The 19,833-nt window shown below is 38.4% G+C and overlaps 1 protein-coding gene across 3 annotated transcripts in view; it reads right to left on the bottom strand.

Moving 5' to 3' along the window:
• PPP1R16A (protein phosphatase 1 regulatory subunit 16A) overlaps nt 1-19,833 on the bottom strand; it is a 102,500-nt gene that overhangs the window by 34,777 nt on the left and 47,890 nt on the right. For all 3 annotated transcript variants that reach the window (XM_016432047.2, XM_056822895.1, XM_001372207.4), the window contains one exon: nt 11,249-12,820. In XM_016432047.2, the coding sequence (XP_016287533.1) occupies nt 11,249-11,627 (379 nt within the window). In that variant the 5' untranslated portion in view covers nt 11,628-12,820. The remainder of the gene's footprint in view (nt 1-11,248; nt 12,821-19,833) is intronic.

Genomic DNA, 19,833 nt, shown 5'->3' with positions numbered 1-19,833 from the left:
CTATTTCTTGTTTATTCATAAAATATGCCTATTTTCCTAAGCTTAGCAGTTTTCTGAAAATAATCCAATCTACTATGTTCTTGTTCAACTTTGGGCTCAACTCATCAATTTGTATAGTTATGTATACTTTGATAAGTCAAGCTCTATAGAATGTAAATCTATATGGAAGTTGAAATCTGGGCAATATACATTATTCAGTCAGTCAGGCTTTCCTATGTGTATGGATAGGCCAAACCATTTTGAGTGGTTATAGGTCCTTCTGAATTGTTCTGGAGCTTGATGCAACTAACACAATGCCATCCAAAAACAAGAGCATTTGGTGGACTTCATCATCTATAATCCTTCTTTCTTCCTGTACTCTGCACTGGATCTTTTTCATCACAGTGAAGAACATCTTTGGTGAACTTACATTTCTCTGTTCCATACTTCACCTTAAGTTTATAATCAGAAGGTTATATTTTTAAAGAAATATGAAATAATCATGAGGTCTTGATGTATGGATACAATACATCTTGTTGTAAAAGAGCCTATAATGAGAGGAGGTAGTAGGAAGAGAAAGCAGAATTTTGTTGATTGAAAAATAAAGACCTTTGAATTAAAAAAAAAAAAGACATGTATATAAGCCTATAATGGAGCTTTCATTTTTTTACTGAATCAAATACTTCTTTTGGGGGAGAATCTAAAATCATAAGTACAACAGAATCTTATATTTTCTACATCTGTCTCTTAATGGTAAAATGGTAAAGATGTAATCCATTGTTGAGTACTGCATAGGAAAGTCTGCTTTTTTCTTACTAATACCCTCATTGAGTAAGCCTTCCATTGATAAATGATTTTCATAAAGATTTTGTACAGACAAGAGAGAAGACATATAGATCAGTAGTTATTGATGTTCTTTGTATTGATAAGGTTTTTTAAAAAATTTTTGACCCCTCATTACCTTCAAAATTATATTACCTAGCACATGGATTTCCTCTATTTACATCTGGTCCAATCCAATTTGCTCTTCCCTCACCCTTTGTTCTCTTATGTGCCATTTCTGCTTCTTCCATAAGCATATCTATAACTATGATGGTCCAACTGTGGCAGTTTCGTAGTCTTTGATGGAAAAAAGTCCGTCAAAATGGTTCCTATAAATCTTTTCTATTTTTCTTCTGTTTGTCTTCCATTTTCATCTTTGAATGTGCTTGGATTGACTCTGTTTAGTTGTATTATCTTGCCAAATTTCTCTCCACAGCTTCTCTCTGAGATATTTTTCATAATTGTTCATCTTCCTTCTTCATAATATTTATAAATAAAGTTACATTTTAACTAAGTATTTTCTTTAGCAGTCATTTCTCTCCATTTAGCAAAAAAGTCTTTGATAAGGAAGGCATTTCCAGAGCTCTCTTGGTCTCTTTGTTGTTGTAAGTTGTATTATAGCAAATTACATCAATTAAACTTCTAAATAAAATTATTATAGTTGGTGTCAATGTCATTTCTGTTGTTCCTTTCCCATTTAAATTTGTTTAAACCCTTACCTTCTGTCTTTAAATCAATACTATGTATTAATACTGTAAAGATTAAATTCAACTCTCCACTGATTGTGAAAATGAAATGAATTAACTCTCCCCTAATTGTGAAGATTAAATTAACTCCCCTGCCCATTTTTAGATTTAATCACCAAAAGTGTAAACATCTCGCTTAATCATTAAGTGGGAGAGATCTGTGACCCACATGTGCAATAATAGGTGACGAATCAGAATCAAACTGACTGCCCCCTGGGCAGACCTAAGCAAAGCTGCAACTGTGATTGGTAGAAGTAAAATTAGGGGAAGGCACAGGAAATGACACAAATGAAAGTGTCTTTAAAAGGGAGTTACAACTTTCTGTGGAGAAATCTTCAGAGATCTTTGGAGAGATCTTTGGAGAGAACTTCATCTTCTGCTAGAGTTCTGAGTTCAAGTTGGAGGCTGGTGAACAATCTGCTGACTGGACCTGAGACCCTGTACATGATGAAGCTGTTCTTAAATCTTTCCATTTGAACTGACACATGGTGAGTGAAAAAGGCTGACTCCTTTCCTAGATTTTATGAAGAGACTAACCTCAGGAGAGACCTATCCTCTTGAGAGAGGCTCCCTGCATCCCCAGGTCCTTGGCTCAAGCCGAGGCCTCTCCAGCTAAGGACTAAACTCCCTTGCCTGTTTTTTGAGCCAGAGGTCAAAGCAAAATACTTAGTGCGTAGACTAGATATCTTACCTTATCCTCTCTCTGATTTTCTTACTTCACTCTTTCTATATCTTGTAAATAAATTATTAAATAAATCTGTTGGAATTAATTAAAATTCCTAGTGACCTTATTCATAAATAATCCAATCCAATCTTTTATTTAAGGAAAAAAAAACTTTTTCCTCCTTATAATACTAAAGCAGAAGAGTGGTAAAGGGCTAAGCAATAGAGGTTAAGTGACTTGCCCAGGGTCACACTGCTAGGAAGTGTTTGAGGCCAGATATGAACCCAGGACCTCCCATCTCTGGGCCTGGCTCTCAATCCACTGAGCCACCCAGCTACCCCCTACTTTAAAATTTTCAATGACTTATTTAAGTAATTCCAATAGTAGGTACTTAATAAATTCCTGTTCATTCATAAAATAAATCATATCAAACTGATGAAAGGCCAGAAAAGGAAATGGGATGGTCATGCAGCAAAGGTAAGAGATAACAGAAGCAACTCATGTTCTACTGGTACACATAATAACATCAAGTAACCTAGAGGAAGGCACTGGGTAGACTTCATGAGAAGGCCTTACAGGACACAAACAAGTGTTGTATAGAATGAGAAATTAATTTGCACTCCTGCAAGTCATACTCCTGTTATTAAGTATACCAAATGAAAGAACATCTCAGATGAATCTTATATGAAATAATATTGAGTTTTCATAAATAATTTCATCTCAGGGCACTATAAATTATCAAATGAAATAATATTTTCTTATTATATTTAGCTTTGGGAGTCAAATTTTAGGACAAACTGGGGTGTCATGAAGAGAGTGAATAGGATAGTAAAAAGACTGAAAACCAAGCCATAGGAGGACTGATGTAAGGTCCTAGGAATGCTTAATCTGGGTTAAGAAAAATCTGGAGTGGAAAGGAAGGATAGTAATATTCAAGAATCAAAAACTTCAGAATTAGAAGAGACTTAACAGGTTATCTAGTCCAGAGGTATCAAATATGCAACCTTCAATACTTCTGAGTACAGCCTCAACCAGATTAAAATATAATTAGGAAATATTTAGCAAAATAAATAAAAATACAACAGAACATAGATAATATGTGTTTAATATGCTGCCCCTAGGGATCCTTATGTATGGCTTAGTGGCTTTGGTTTCTATGAGTTTGATACCACTGGGCTAGTCCATCCTATGCTTGAAAAAGAATTCCTTCAACAAGATAGAAGCACCATGATCCAGTAGAAAGATAGAAGTTAGAGGACATGTGTTCAAATTCCACTTCTGAAGCTTACTACCTCTACAACTGAGGATAAATCATTTAATCTCCCTTGGCCTCCCTTTCTTCATGTGTAAAAGGAGATTGAACTAGGTGGCCTCTGAGGTCACTTCCAACTTTACATCTATGATCCTGTATCAAATAAAACCTCCAGGGAAGTATAAACTTCTATCTTTGGATTAGAAAATTTTTCTTTCTATGAAGCCTAAAATTCCCTATTTGCAACTACCACCCATTGTTCCTAGTTACTTCTTCTAGGGCCAGATGAAATTAACATAATGTCTCTGAAACCTGACAGCTCTTCAAATAGTTAGACAACTATCATGTGCCCCTAAGTCTTTTCTTCTCTAGGTTAAACACCCTTGGTTTCTTCAGCCAATCTTTATATGGCATGTGGCTCTTCACCATACTAGCTATCCTTTCTGGATTGTCTTCAGCTTATCAAGGCCTTTCCAAAAAAGGGGCACCCAGAACTAAACATAATAATCAAGCTGTGATCTGATGAGGAGTGAGAGCAACAAGACTATATCACTCAATAGAGCCTAAGATCACAAGAGCTCTCCTGGCTCTCATGTCACACACTGAATCACAGTGAGCTTTCATTTCATTAAAACTCCCAGATCTTTTTCTGGAGAACCTTTGTCTAATTGTGTTCTCTCCCATTTTGCTTTTCTGAATTTAATTCTTCTGATCCCAAATATAAAAGTTTACATTTATTCTTATTAACTTTTATCTCATTCAATTTGGCCCAGTATTTTTAGTCTTTCAAAAATATTTTTGGATCTTTCATCCAATGTCTGCTAATGCTCCTGGCTTTGTGTCATACCTGCAAATTTGATAAGCATGCTAGTTATGCCTTTATCCAAGCTATTGATCAAACTGTTTAACATCATGGGGCCATTCACAGATTAATGGAGCCCTCTACTGGAGCCCTTTTTTCAAGCTGATATTAACTATTAATGACTATTCTTTAGGTCCTGCCATTAAACAAGTTCCAGAATCCACCCAACTACATACTATGATCTCTGAATCCACAGTTCAGTACATTATCTAACCATCTTCTCTACAGTAATAGCATGAGAGACAATCAAAAATTTTGTTAAAATCTAAGAAGACTATATTTATTTGTTACTCAGGTATGATTCATTCTTCATGGAGCTATGCTGGCATTTTGTATTCACTGTTTCATTTTTGAGAAGTTCACTTATCATTCCTTTAATAATACATTCTCAAATTTTGCCATGAATCAAAGTCAAATTCACTGGCCTATAATTTGCAGGTTCCTCTCTCTTCACTTTTCTGAAAAGTGAGACAACATTCATTTTTCTCTAACCTTGAAATACCTCCTACATTTCTCATATTCTTTCCTGGGACACCTATAGGAGGCAGAAACTACATATCAGTTCTCTGAATTTACCAGCATATTTATCATTACCCTACCCTGTGCACATCACAGTAATATTGTGCTCTCATCTGAGTGGCACAGTTTAAGAAGGCCATGGATGAACTAGATAATATCCAGAAGAGAGTAACCAGAATGGTGAAGTTCTCAGATCTATTGCCACATGAGGTTCAGTTGAAAAAAAATGGAGATATTTAGCATGGAGAAAACTAAGAGGATACCTTGACAGTAGTTTTTAAGAATTTAAAAGAGCCATCAGGTAAAAAGTAAATTATACTACTTCTGTATAATCCCATAGGGCCCAACAAGGAACAATAAAAGGAAGTTATAAAGAAGCAAATTTAGGCTTGATGTCAAGAGGAATTTCCAAATAACCAGAGCTAACCAAAAGTGGAATGGACTACCTCAAGATGGTATTCAAGTAAAGACTGGATTACTACTTGTTGGGTACATGCTAGTGGAGATTAATCTTTGGTCAGTATGGAATGGACTAGATGGTTGTTAAATTCCCTTCCAACTTGGAAATTCTCTACTTTATGATTAGTTCATCTAGCCTATCAATTTTTTTTTCTATCATTTCCAATAATAAGAGAGATCACTCTGCTTGGCTTAGATAAAAAGAAGCAAGATCAGTTTTTTCCATTGTCATTTGAACCAGTCAAACTCAAATAGAAAAGGGGGTAGAACACATTAAATTATACACAAAGATCATTACAGTTGCATATTACTCATAAAACCACATATAAACTATCTATATTCTATTGTACTTTTATTTTGTTACTTTACAATTATACTTTAATTTAGTTTGAGCTACAGTGAGCAGTATAATAACTAGACTGAATGGCTGCCAACTCTAATCCAATCTATTCCTAAGCATTAGTACTATCCTTTTTGTTGATTCTCCCATTTTTCCCCAATACAGCTTGAAAAACAATTTTTTGCTATACATAGTTTTATTCCCTAGTCCTAGCCCATTGTGAGATTTTATATCCCTGATGCTATTCCTACAAGGATGTATCAAAATTCTGTATTCATCTTCCCTTACCTACTCCTGCTTCCATCTTCTATACATGAGAAGGCAGATGGGAATGTTGAACATGGATTCAGGAAGATTGGGTTGAAATCCTACCTCAATCATTAACTTTCTGACCCTAGACAAGTCACAACCCCTTTTAGCCTCATCTATAAAATGAGAATAATTATAGCACATATTTCACAGAATTGTAGTGAGGATCTTATAAGATAATCTATGAAAGGTGTTTTGAAAACCTTAAAATGCTATATAAGCATAAGCTATTATTATTATTACCATCTTTTAAAAATCAAAGTTGGTTGATTTCTATTCACAGTGGTCTTCATAGACAATTTTTTCTTGTTCTCATTGGAATTGTTACTCTCTATACTTAGCAATGCATTCTTGCATGGATCATTATTAATCTTGGACTATAAATTTTAAGCCACAGGATACAATTTATCCTTTATCTGAACCCTTTGAAAATTTAAGATGCACATCAGGCTCTGCTTGGCTTTTCTCCTTCACAAATTCTAGTTGTCTATCTTGAATAATCAATGCCTTCTTTGTTGGTGAGAATCATATCCAGAAAAACAAATCCCCTCTGGTTCCTCCTCCTTTTGAAAGGTGAGATAATCATTAAGGCAAAAAAAAAATGTTCATGTGCATTGCTTCAGAAAGAAAGAGAACTCTATTTGGGAAACGGGATTAGATATTTTTCTGTTTAGCCCCAGATGGCAGAACTCTGAGTTACTAATAGTAGATAAAGAACCACTAGTGACAGATAGAGAGGCAGATTTGTACTTGCTATATGGAAGAGCTTCCTAATAATTATCCAAAAAAATGGAATGATATCTCAGGAAAGGTTTCCCATCACTGGAGGTCTTAAATTGAAGGCCGGATGATCATTTATTTGATATACTGTAGAAAAGACTTAAAAATATTCAGGGCTACATATGACTAAATAATGACTAAAGTCTCTTCTCTTGGGATTCTAGGATTCCATGACATAGTTCAATTATTTTCATTTTATGGATGGAAAAAGTAATATTTTACTTTCTCTCCTTTTTGATGTATGTGAGTTGTCTCTCCAACTAGACCATAAGGTTCTCAGGAACTCTTTTCCTTTCCTTGCTTCTGGAATAAGTCCAAACACAGTACTGAGTGCTAAATGCTCAAAAGAGTTTCTAAGCTTCTTCTGAGAGAACAAAAGACAGAGAGCAGCTGTGTGAGTTCATATTCCTCTGTATATTATTTACTACACTGCTCAGGGTTATGTGAGTAATAACTTCCAGTCTAGAACCTGCCCTACCTATCTTTCCTTCTAGTATCTCTTCTGCCACTGTCCCTTTTCATATCAATAAATGCTTCTTTTAATGCACTGTCAGGACAAAAGCCCTATATTTAAGTTTTCTTGGGAGACTGGTCAAATTGTCCCTTTTCCTATCTCTTCCTGATCCCTCTCATTCTCTCAAACATGATGTGGCCTGGATCTTGTAATGCTGAGGAAGCACAACACTGCATGGGAAATACAGGGCTAGGTACAATATCCAGGCAATAGTCACTGGGCTCAAATACCATCCCCACATTTAGTAGCTGTTTGACTTTACTCTTCCTAGAATTAGTTCCTTATCTGGGTTAATACAGATAATGATAATCACTAAAGTACCTGCCTAATGATACCTTCTCCAAATGACCAATCATATACCATGTACTTTGCAAATTTTAAAGGGTTTTATATATATTCATAAGCCTAGTAATCATGATCTTCCTCCTCCTACTCCTTACTATTAAAACAGCAGGTTAGACACCTTTGAAAAGTATATTGTGGAAACTTGAGGAATATCTCCAACATTAGGAGTTCCACACCAGGGATGCTCAATTCATGCCCTGGATCAGGGTCAGCACTACCAAGAATAAGGGAAATGGAAGGATAACTGTCCCTCACTTCCTCTTCTCAAGTTTGTCATGAAGAAAAGAGGGCCCTAGGAATTGTGGACTATGATCCAAGTAATCTGGTGATGCTAAGAAGAAAGTAGCCATAGTTAAAACAGGGATAAACCTGGCAAAATTCCCCTTTGAAGCTTACATTTCTACCATGCTTTAAGATTGACCAGATACTTTCCTCCCAATGGCTTCTCCAGGTGGCACTCTACTTCTTCCACTAAGCCCTAACTGGGGTCCTTTTGTCCCCCGACCCCTATATTGGTGTTCTAGGCCCTTAGCACAGTTCTTAGCACACGGTAAGCCTTTAATAAATGCTAGCTGACTGACTTTACTGTACCAGTATTATTTTACATATTAGGAAATTGAGGCCTAGAAAAAGGAAATGGCTTAGAGTTATAAAGGTAGTAGTACTAGTATTAGTAGCAACAACTAGCAATTATAAAGCACTTAAGGGTTTGTAAAATACTATAAATGTCTCATTTTATCCTCACAATAATCACTTTGCAGATGAAACTAAGATATACAGAGATTAAATGACTTCTAAGGTAAGACGATTAAGTTTCTGAGGTAGGATCAGAACTCAAATCTTCCTGAATTCAGAACCAGTTCACTATTTACTTTACCATCTAACTGCATACAATATAACAGTAAGTGACAAAACAGATACATAGACCCAGATCCCCAGCCTCTAGATCTAGTGCTCTTTCTCGTATGACACTGACTGCTACCAGTCCTCTCCTGGCTTCAGATTTTGGCCCTGCCCATAATGACCCCCTTCCCCACTCAAGCTAGAATTCAGGCTGCTTCTCTGCAGATGAGTGCCAAGGACACAAAGACTAAGGTTAGTCTAATGTTCTACTTTGGACTAATACAAAATCATATTTGTGAGAGAAAGCCAACCAACAAAAGAATGTCTGGCTCACCAAGTCCTTCATACCTGGGAACCTTTCCTCACAAATAGTGGCAGCAGAGTTCCCAGGTCCCTAAATAAAGTGATAAAAGTAAAAACTCGGGCTGAGAGTTCAGCAGGAATAAACTAAGGGTGCTGTTCCCTGCTTCAGATATTCTCCTATGCCCTAAAAGTAGTATTTCTGTACCTTTTTATGCTGTAAACTAGATTAGCAATTTCAAAGTACCACACAGCATGGCGCCTCTGTGCCACTTGTCATAGGTTGCTGACCCTTTATAGTTCAAACTCCTCAATGTACCATTAGAGGCTCTCCACAGTGTGACCCCACCCAACTTCACTTTATCTCTCCAGGCTTCCCAGGACACACCCTCCATCCTGGCCAATCCAATCTTTTCCACACAATTAATTGCACCCAAGCAATCATCATTCATGCCCTTCCCCCCATCTCAAATTATCCAATATAAAGGGATAACAATACAGCCTTACCTTAGGATATAGATTATTTACTTTTGAAATTATTTTCTGCATTCTCATAGCTTACTCAGCTCATCTCACCTCCTTCATAAAGCCTTTTCCAACAGCCTCAGTCTACAGCAATCTCACCCTTTCTCTGGCCTCCCTATTTGTCACCAATACCAAATGACTTGCTCTAGCATATAAAACATTGGCCTTGGTTATACAGTTCTGGTTACTACCTCATATGGGTTAGTCTTGGGAAATTTTGACTTCTCCTATCCCACAAAATCTCTAGAACAAATTAACAAAATGGTTTTCTAATTATTTCATGTATATTAATGTTTCTTCTCCAATAGGCTCTAGGTTAGGGTCCTAGGTTCAAAAACCTACTTTAAATACTTAATATTTGGATGACCCTAGGAAAGTCACTCTCCATCTCTGTGTCTCAGTCTCCACAATTATAAAATAAAGGGATTGGGCTCAGTGACCTCTAAGACCCCTTCCAGATCTAGATCTATGATCCTATAATTTGTGTGCTTCCTCTATAGAAAGTAGGATGTGACAGAAAGAATACTAGGCCAAAAATTATTAGTCATAGGACCTTGTGCAGAGCACTTTTCCCTCTATAAAATGAAAGGGATGACCCAAATGTTTTCATGTTCCCTTCCTGCTCTAACATCATGATGAGTCTAAAATTCTAAGTTACTATCCTAGTACCACTTTGCATAAGGCTGGGTACAGAGAAAGCATTCAAAGAGTAATTATACTAGAATGGTATATTGGAAATAGCTCTGGATTTGAAGCCACCATACCACTTACTAGCTTTATGATCTTAAAACAAACCCCCTTCACCTATTTGGGCCTCTGTTTTCTTATCTGTAAAATGAGAGAGTTGGACCAGATAACTTCTTAGATCCTTTTCAGCTCATTCAATTCCATGAATTTACGCTTTATGAATTAAATCCTAACAGTATAGCTCAGGGGTGGGTGGGAGATGGGGGAGGTGTACCAGGCTGGTAAAAGTAGAGGTTGTAGCTAGAACCAGACAACCTCAAGAAATACTTTTCTCTGCCTGCCCCCACTCCTGTTTTAGACACCCCTTGGTGTGACAGGAGGGCTGAAGTGTCAATACATATGCTCCTTTCTCTAAGTAGGCGGGGCTAGGGAGAACACAGCAGCTTATCCTAAGGCAGTTCTTAGGCAGGTCTGAGCCTTTTCCTCCCCGTTTCTTTGCACAAAGAATGACCATTAGTCATATATTCTTTTAAACCCTTACACTCTACCTGTGTATTGGTTCCAAGGCAGAAGAGCCATAAGGTCCAGGCAATGGGGTCAAGTGACTTGCCCAGGGTCATACAGCTAGGAAGTGTCTGAAGTTCCATTTGAACACAGGACCTCCTGTCTCTAGGCCTGGCTCTCAAAAAAAAAAAAAAAAAGCTGAGCCACCCAGCTGCTCCCAATAAGTCATATTTAAATAAGGCTTACAAAATGCTCACAAGGACCCCAGAGAAAGTCAATAAAAGCACTGTTATGCCCAATTTGCAGATTAGAAATTTGAGATATAGAAAAGTTAAGTAATTTAGAATCCAAAGAACATAAAGGGGCCTCAGAAACCATCTAATCTGACTCTCTCATTTTGCAGATAAGGAAACTGAGGCCTAGGAAGTTTAAGTGGATTTGCCCAAGGTCTCATGGGTGGTAAATTTCAGAAATAGGAAATGAACCCACAGCCTTTGCCTCCTGAGCCAGTGTTCAATATGTTGCCTTCTTGAGCTCACACAGCTAATACATGGCAGAACTAAGGTTTGAACTCAAGCCTTCTGAGTCTAAGACCAAAGTTCTTTCCACCACTAGTCTCTAATTTGGCAAGTTGAATGATATAAAGGTTGACTGCCCCAGAGCAGGAACTATGTCCTCACATATGATGTTCTGGCTCCCTCCCATTCAGGGGACCAGAGGCCAGAACCTTAAAGTAAGTCCAGAACGAATAGGTTAGAATGACTTCCAGTCTAGAGGTGCCATTCCCAAGACCCTTACCTTCTTCTAGATCATTGCGTGCTGCTGCTTCCAGCAAGGTGATACTCGGGGGGAAGAGTACTCGTTTCTCCTTGATCCCAACAGTAGTTTTACATTTCTTTTCTATACGGCCCTTCTTGCCTTGGATCTCCTTCTCAGCCTGGGCCCACTTCTTCAGTTGGTGGGCCCTCCTCTTCTGTGCATGTTTCAGTCTTTCTTGGGTGCCCATTCTACCCACCATGGGCATCTCTGCCAGGAGTTCTAGATGCTCAGCCATGGTGAAGAACTGCTTCCAGGTAGGGTGGGATGAATCAGAGTAAAGGAGGGAAGGGAACAGGCTAATCTGGGCCTGGACCCAAGGGATGAGGCTAGTGGCCTGATCCAAGCCCTCCGGGGGCATCCCCTGCCTGGCACCTACTCCTCCTTTGGGGTTGTTGCAGCTGTCGATTAGTTAACTATTCAGTAGTCCAAACCTTTGTCCCCAAAGGCAAGAAATTGCCCCATAGCCTTAAGTCTGGCTCTCACTAGTGGTACCTAAACAAGTCTATGGAGAAGACTGGGGTCTAGGCAGCAGTATATCCTAGTGACTCAATCCTAGCCTGGGAACTGGTCACTATCTATTCCACATGCCACCAAAATTCCCCTGCCCTGGTTCCTGAAGCCTTAGACCTCAGTGTCAAGGAACAGTCCAGAGACTATGCAATTAGGTTCAGTGCCCAAGGCAAAGGGGAAGATCTATGCCTGCCCCTGCTTCTTGTTCCTTCTCACAGTCGCCTCCCCCCACAGGGTCAGGGTGCACAGCTTGTACGTGTGGCACACAGCAGGCAGGATCCACTCAGCAGGGAAGCAGTCACTGAGACAGAGGCCAGTCTCAGTCCAGGGTCTGTTGCTAATTACCCTGATAAGAAGACTCCAACTTCCCAGGCAACTGAAGAGCAAGAGAAAGGAAAACAATCACCAATAAGTGATGGTCCCTCTGAGGGTCCTGGCAGCACCCCAGACCTCCTTTCAAGTAAAAGAATCAACAGGTACAACCAGAGAGCTCCTCATCATCAAACCTCTCCAATCTTCCACTCCTTTTCCTTTTTCCTCCTTCCTGACTTAGTCAGAATGTTGAACTTTCCAGTATCAGTTTATAGCTTCCATTACCATCATAAACACATGAAGCCCCAGTGGGGCAGCCCCTCCCCAAAGGGAGGGGACAGGAGATCAGTTATCAATGAAGGAAGAGAAGGAGACTGTCAAGACAGTATGCTGATGGGGTCTTTCTGGGCAAGGCTCTAGCAGCTTCCTCTTTCCAATTCTCTCCTACCCAAGTCTTGCAACAGGTGCCTGCTCACAAAAGCCTTGCTGGAGTTAGGCTGGCCACCTGGCTCTCTTCTTTGTGGTATACTGATTTGCCCAAGTTTCTTTGGCTCCTTCTCGGCAGAGGAGTGGGCCTCTTCAGTCCAAATGCAGACGACGGTAGGTGAGCAGGTGGATAGGTAGACACACAATTCAGTGCTAGGCCAGTATCTTAGCTCTTCCCCAGTGAAGTATGGCTGCCCTGCCACTCCACTCAGGCAGACAGACAGGCAGGTGGCTCCCAAGGATCTGAGGAGGAAAGAACAAGGAAACATCAAAGAAGGCACCAAAGGGGAGGGAAGAGGGAAGAAGGGAGAAGGTGTAGCCACTCTCATACTGACTGAGTCAGGACCAGGCCAATATCTAAAAACAGCCACAATTTAGACAAGAGCATAAGATACTTCCAAACTATGTGGTCCTGAAGTTTGCCCCAATCTCCACATCCATCCTCATTGCTATCCCAACATTACAACGCATCTTCCCTCCCCCCTCCACCCACTGTCAACAGAATGAATAGGATACTCATTCAGTATGAGCCTACGTCATGTTTTCCTAAGGTGGGGCATATGGAAAACCATTGCTTAAAATGCCTTAATGCCTTTAAAACCTAATTACCTGGTGAATGAAGGTCAAACTCACTCTGACATTCAAGGCCTTCCACAATCTGGATCTAAACTACCCTCCTCAAGTACATCTTCAGCTAGAGAATTAGCTACCCTCTTAATGTAGCCCATGTTTTCCCACACTGGAACTTTTGACAACTGTTTCCGTTCCCTAAAATATCAACTTGCTTTCACCTCCCTACCATCCTGCTAAAAGTCTATAAGCTAAAAACCTATTTATTCTTTTAGAGGTAACCCAGGTGCAAGAAACCTTCCTCAATCCCCTTTTATGAAAGTCACCTCCCTACATCAAAACTCTATTTCTATCCATGTATAATCTCCTCTACTAGTGAGCTACGCTAGGAGGGAACTTGTCACTCACAGGTGTAACCCCTGCCCAGACACAAAGCCTTAATAAGTAGTTAATGCTTGCTGAATAAATGAAGAGTAAACAAATAATATTAGAGCTGGCTAAGTGACAGACTCAGATTCGGGTGAGTAGGTTTCAAATCTCCCAAAATTATGTGACTGTGTAAATTACTTAACTTTTCAAAGTCTCAGTTTCATCTGTAAAATGGGAATGGAAGTATTTGCACTACTTAACTCCATAGGATCACTATGAAGAGGATGCTTTGAAAACCCTGCTTTTGTTGTTCAAGTTGTTTTAGGTGTATCTGACTCATTGTGACCTCATTTGGGGTTTTCTTGCCAAAGTTGCTAGAGTGCTTTTGCATTTTTTTTCTCCAGTTCATTTTATAGATGAGGAAACTGGGATAAACAGGATTAAGTAACTTGCCCAGAGTCACACTGCTAGTAACTGTCTGAAGCTAAATATGAAATCAGGAAGATGAACCTTTCTAACTTCAGGCCCAACACTCTTCTCTGAACCACCTAGCAGGTACCTGTAAACCTTCCAGGACTACATAAATATAAGTTATTCCTATCTAGTTCCAAAGCAAAACATCTCAGAATTGGAAGGAATCTCAAAGGTCATATAGTTCAATTTCCATAAACATTCAAACCTGACAATAATCATTCAATCTTCCCTTGAAAAAAAATCTAGTAAGAAGAAACTCACTACTTCCCAGAGCAACTCATTTCACTTTTATAAGTTTTTATTTGCATGGAGCTGAAATCTCTCTTTCTACCATCCCTAACTAGTGTAGAACTAGGATCTAAACAGACCAAATGTAATCCCTTTTTTACATGCTAGTTCAAATACCTGAAGATAATTATAATATCCCCCTAATGTTTTCCACATGCCAAACATACTCAGTTCCTTCAGAGAATCATGTGGCAAGAGCTCAAGAAATGAATTCATATGGCCCCATCTCAATCATCCTAGTTATGCTCCTCTGGACACACTCCATTTTATCAATGTTCATTCCACACTGTCCTACTGTCCTTAGGAACCCTGATCTGAACCCAATACTCTAGATATAGTCTGATCAGGGCCAAGGGAGGGCAAAGGGGCCGATTGCCTTCCCAGTCCTGGTGTCTCTTAAAGAACAAGGGTTTATTCCAGAAAAGGAAGCTGAAAAGGAGACTGCAGCATTGCATCTGATTCTGACAGTAACAAACGAGTATTGCAGCAGAAATCAACGGAGCTAACCTTTGGCCAAGATGGCTGCCTGAACAAGAGGGTAAGTCACCCAGCTTACACATAACTACTCCAACAAAATCTTAAAGTTCATACTAGACTCAAAGTGATCCAGAATTCTAATGAGAAGCTTCAGTGAATGACATCTTCTGCTACAGGTCTACCAGAAGTATACATGGAAAAAAAAAGGACCCTCCCCCACAAGCAATGAGATATCCACATAACCAGAGATAGAACAAATGGAGCCTACAAGTCTCTATGTTGGGAGGCAACAAGAGAAGAGAGTCCTCTTTAGAAAATCCTAGGATGGTCAGAAAGCCCTAGAGATCTTTGAAGCCTCAGAGAACAGTACTAGGCAGTGGACTAGCCATAATGCTGACCAGTAAAGTGCAACAGTGCTCAGACTGGGTCAGCCCAGGCCTAGGGGCTGTTACTTAATATTCTGAGAGGGTCCTAAAGATCCAGTGCTCTAAACCTCAAAGATCCAAGAGAGCCTAAGCCCAAGAGACAGAGGTCATTCCTAGTGCCCAGACAACACAAGGTAAGGCTAAGCCAGGCTGATTATTCCACTTAAAAGTGCAGCAAGGGCAAATCTGATCTCAGACACTTCCTAGTGATCCTGGGCAAGTCACTTAACCCCAACTGCCTAGCTTTTATCACTTAACTGTCTTGGAACCAATACTTGGTGTTGATTCAAAGATAGAAGGTAAGGTTTGTTTGGGGTTTTTTTAAGTACACCAAGGAGTAGACCCAGGATTTGGCACAATGCTAAGATTCAGAAAATGAAGCTAGAAAGATAAATAAATCAAATAAAACACATAGAAGTATCAATAATTATTGTAAATATAACTCTGTAACAACCATAATCAATATAAAAATGATTTCCACAAGGAACATATGAATACCTAAAAGAAACAGACCCAGAGATTAAAAAAAAAAGTTGTTAAAAGCATTGAAGGAAATAATTGGAAGGAGAATAAATAAATTAAAAGACATAAGTGGTAAACCTTATCCAATAAAGAAAATCCCTGAAAACCAGAATAGGTCGAATAAAAATCAATGATTCCATGAGACAGCAAGAAATAGTGGAAGAAATTTTTTAAAATGAAAAGAAAAATGTATGATTGTGGAATACATTTGAAATAAAAAACCATCTAGAAAACAGGTTGAAAAAAGAAAATTTAAGAATCAATGGACTTGGAACATTTAGGTGACTCAGTAGATAGAGTGCCAGGCCTGGAATTGGAAGGACTTGGGTTCAAATGTGGCTTCCGACACTTCCTAGCTATGTGATTCAGGATAAGTCACTTAACCCCAATTATCTTGCCCTTACTATTCTTCTGCCTAGGAACTGATCAATACTTGTATTGATTCTAAGACAAAGGGTAAGGGTTAAAAAAAAAAAAGAATCAATGGACTTCTTGCATACTCTGATTTTTAAAAGCATCTGAGCACTCTATTACAAGTAGATGAAAATTGCCCCTATCAGAACCAGAGGGCAATGTATTGATATGAAAAGCTCACCAATCACTTTTTGAAAGGAACCCCAAAAGGAATATTCCCATACATGTAAAAGCCAAAATCCAGAGCTGTCATATCAAAGAAGAAAATTGAAAGAAACATCCAGAAAGAAGCAGCTCAAGAATCAAGACCTTACACTGAGGTTCACTTAGGACCTGGGAGCTGTGTTCCAAGAAGCAAAAGACAGGAGCTTATACTCAAGAATATCTTACTCTGCAAAACTGAGTATAATCCTACAAGGGAAAACATGGGTTTGCTAATAGAATTGAGGACTTTTAAGTATTTCTAATATAAAAGACTGGAAATGAATAGGAACACTGAAATACAAACATATGAGTCCATGGAAACCCAGAAAGATACATTTATCTGAGCATTTGGAAGGAGCTATGTGATGATGTAGTACTAACACTAATGAAGATGAAGAAACAAGTACCCCTTTAGAAATTTAATGTTTTCCATCTAATGCCCAGTGGATTTACGCGTCGGCTATGGGGGGTTGGGGGAAGGAAAAGAAAATGATCTATGTCTTTAACGAATAATGCTTGGAAATGATCAAATAAAATATATTAAATTTAAAAAAAAAAAGAAATTTAATGTTTTCATGTGGTACTAAAGGAGTTCAATTAGAAAAACAGAGGTCCTAGGATGGGCTGGTTCTGTTCTAAGGAGTTTGATTAGGGAAAGAGAAGGAAGGTAAAATGAGGAATACAATATTGTAGAAAGGAAGAACAAGATTTTGAACTTGCTATTGGCCAGCTCCAGGCCTAGAGTTAGAAGGACCTGAGTTCAAATAAGTCTTCAGACACTGGCTAGCTGTGTGACCCTGACAAGTCACTTAACCTTAATTTCCCCCAAGTTTCCTCATCTCTAAAATGGGGATAATGCCTATATCCAAAGGTTATTGTGAGGATCAAATAAGAGAATAACAGTAAAGTACTTGGCACATAGCAAGCTCTATTTAAATATCAGCTACTGATGTCACTATTATTGTTGTTGTTATCATCTTATACTTGGGGGAATTGATAGGGGAGTGGGCATCAGCTCAACCTATACTATAGTTAAACACATAAACAGATATACTATGGCACAATCGAACATAATAGACTTCTCTACTAGCAGCAATGCAATGATCCAGGACAATTCTGAGGGTCTTATTAGAAAGAATGTTATCCACATCCAGAGAAAGAACTGTGGGAGTAGAAATAAAGAAGAAAGACACCTGCTTGATCACATGGGTCAATGGTGATATGTTTCTGAATGTAGACTCTAAATGATCACTTTATTGCAAATATTAATAATATGGAAATGGGTTTTGATCAAAGATACATGTAAAACCCAGTGGAACTGCTTGTTGGCATGTAATCATGGAAAAATATTCTAAATTAATTAAATATTTTTTCTAAAAAACCTATACTATAAAGTGACAATTATCAAAACAATTTGTTACTACTAAGAAGTAGAATAGTGGATCAATGAAATAGGTTAAGAAATCAACACATGGGTAGTTAATTACCATAGTAACTTAGTGTTCAATAAATCCAAAGAACCAAATTATTGGTAGAACTCACTATCTGACAAAAATTGCTGGGAAAATTGAAAACAGTATCACTGAAACTCGGCATAGACCTCACAGCATACACCAAGATAAAGTCAAAATGAATACTTGATCTAGAAATAAAAGGTTGGAGACAACTAGGCTCAATGGATTGAGAGTCAGACCCAGAGGTATGGGAGGTCCTGTGTTCAAATCTTAACTCAGATACTTCTTAGCTGTGTGACCCTGGGCAAGTTACTGTAAATCTTGAAATTTCTCAGACTTGTGAATGTTAAAAATTTCCACATTGAGGAATCCTCCATTGGAACAAATTCCCTACTGGAAACATTCCCCATTTTGATGTGAGAACTCGCCAGGATCAGAAATGGGAGGACCTCTACTCCACCCGTACTTAAGACTGCTTTAGGGGAGAAAACTCCTTGCTAAACACTGAAAGTACTTGGACCCATGCTTATAATAAGGCAAGGATTTCTTTGAGCCATGCTTGTTTTTTAGAATTGATACAAAGGGATGCTAGGTACCTAAAAGGGTCAGGCAAGTTTTCTCTTAATGAGATTAGTCGACTCAGCTGTGTTTTCTCTGGTTCAGACTTACTGAGGGGATTAGTCCACACAGCAGCATTTTCTCTGGTTCAGACTTACTCTGTCTTTTAGAAAACATCTACGGTGATTGGTAGATGGAAGAACTTAGGGGAGGTGACATAGGAAAAAACCTCCTATATAAGAAAAGGAATCTCTTGAGCAAGGGATCCTTGGAGGCTTGGAGAGGCTTGGAGATCCTTGGATCCTTGGAGATAGATCCTTGGAAATAGATCCTTTTGGAGGAGGCCCTTTGAAGATCTCTTGAGAAGAAGTCCCTTGGGAGGCTGACTCTGGCTGGAACTCCCTCTGGGGAGATTCTGTTCCCCAGACATCCTTGCTTAAGACAAATCTTATGGTGAGTGATAACTGACTGGTTTCTCTCTTAAGGCTTAGGCCTCGGTTGGCCAGGCCTGCCCTGGCCAACCTATTTTTTCTCATTAATTCCCTTTCGCTCTCCTTCTCCTTTTCTTTAATTCCTCATGGTATTATTAATTAAATTCTCTAAAAAACCCAGTTGACTTAGGCATATTCATAATTTGGGAATATATTCCCTGGTGACCACCTTATATTTGATTTAAAAACCAAGACACCGTAGAGAAACATATTTTCTGCAGTCAAATTTACTCACCCTCTCTTATATCTATCACAATTTATATCTTCCACCATTTTAACTCACTACAGTTTACAACATCAACCATTTTAATTATAACAGTTTATACCCTTAACTCTTTTAACTACTTACAATTTATGACCCACAACTATTTTAATTATTACAGTTTAAGTCATATATTATTTTAAATCATACATTACTTAATCCTCATTGCCTAGTCCTTACAACATTTCTGTCTTAGAACCAATACACGGTATTGATTCCAAGACGAAAGGTAAGGGTTTAAAAAAAAATAGAAATAAAGGGAAATACTTTAAACAAATTAGGGGAACACAGAAAAGTTTATCTGTCAGACTTATGGATGAGAGAAGAATTTATGCCCAAAGGCATAGAAAGAACGTAACAAAAAATTAAAGAATATTGATTATATCAAATTTTACAAGTTGTCCCACGAACAAAACCAAGCAATCAAGATTTGAAGGGAAACAACAAATTGAAGGAAAAAATTTTAGAGCAAGTATATGACAAAAGACTCATTCGCTAATTGAAAAATGGTCAAAGAATATGAACAGTTCTCAGAGGATGAAACTAAAATTATTTACAGCCATAAGAAAAAATACTCCAAATCACTACTGATTAGAAAAATGCAAATTAAAACAAATCTGAAATACTACTTCATACGTTCAGATTAGCTAATCTGACCAAAAAGGAAAATGATAAACATTGGAGGGGATGTAGGGAAACTGAGACACTAATACATTGTTGGAACTGTGAACTGATACAATAATTCTGG

This window comes from Monodelphis domestica, chromosome 3 (assembly GCF_027887165.1).
Source record: "Monodelphis domestica isolate mMonDom1 chromosome 3, mMonDom1.pri, whole genome shotgun sequence".
Classification (NCBI taxonomy): Eukaryota; Metazoa; Chordata; class Mammalia; order Didelphimorphia; family Didelphidae; genus Monodelphis; species Monodelphis domestica.
Note: the sequence above shows the minus strand (reverse complement) of the source record. Positions and strands in the feature narration are given on the sequence as shown.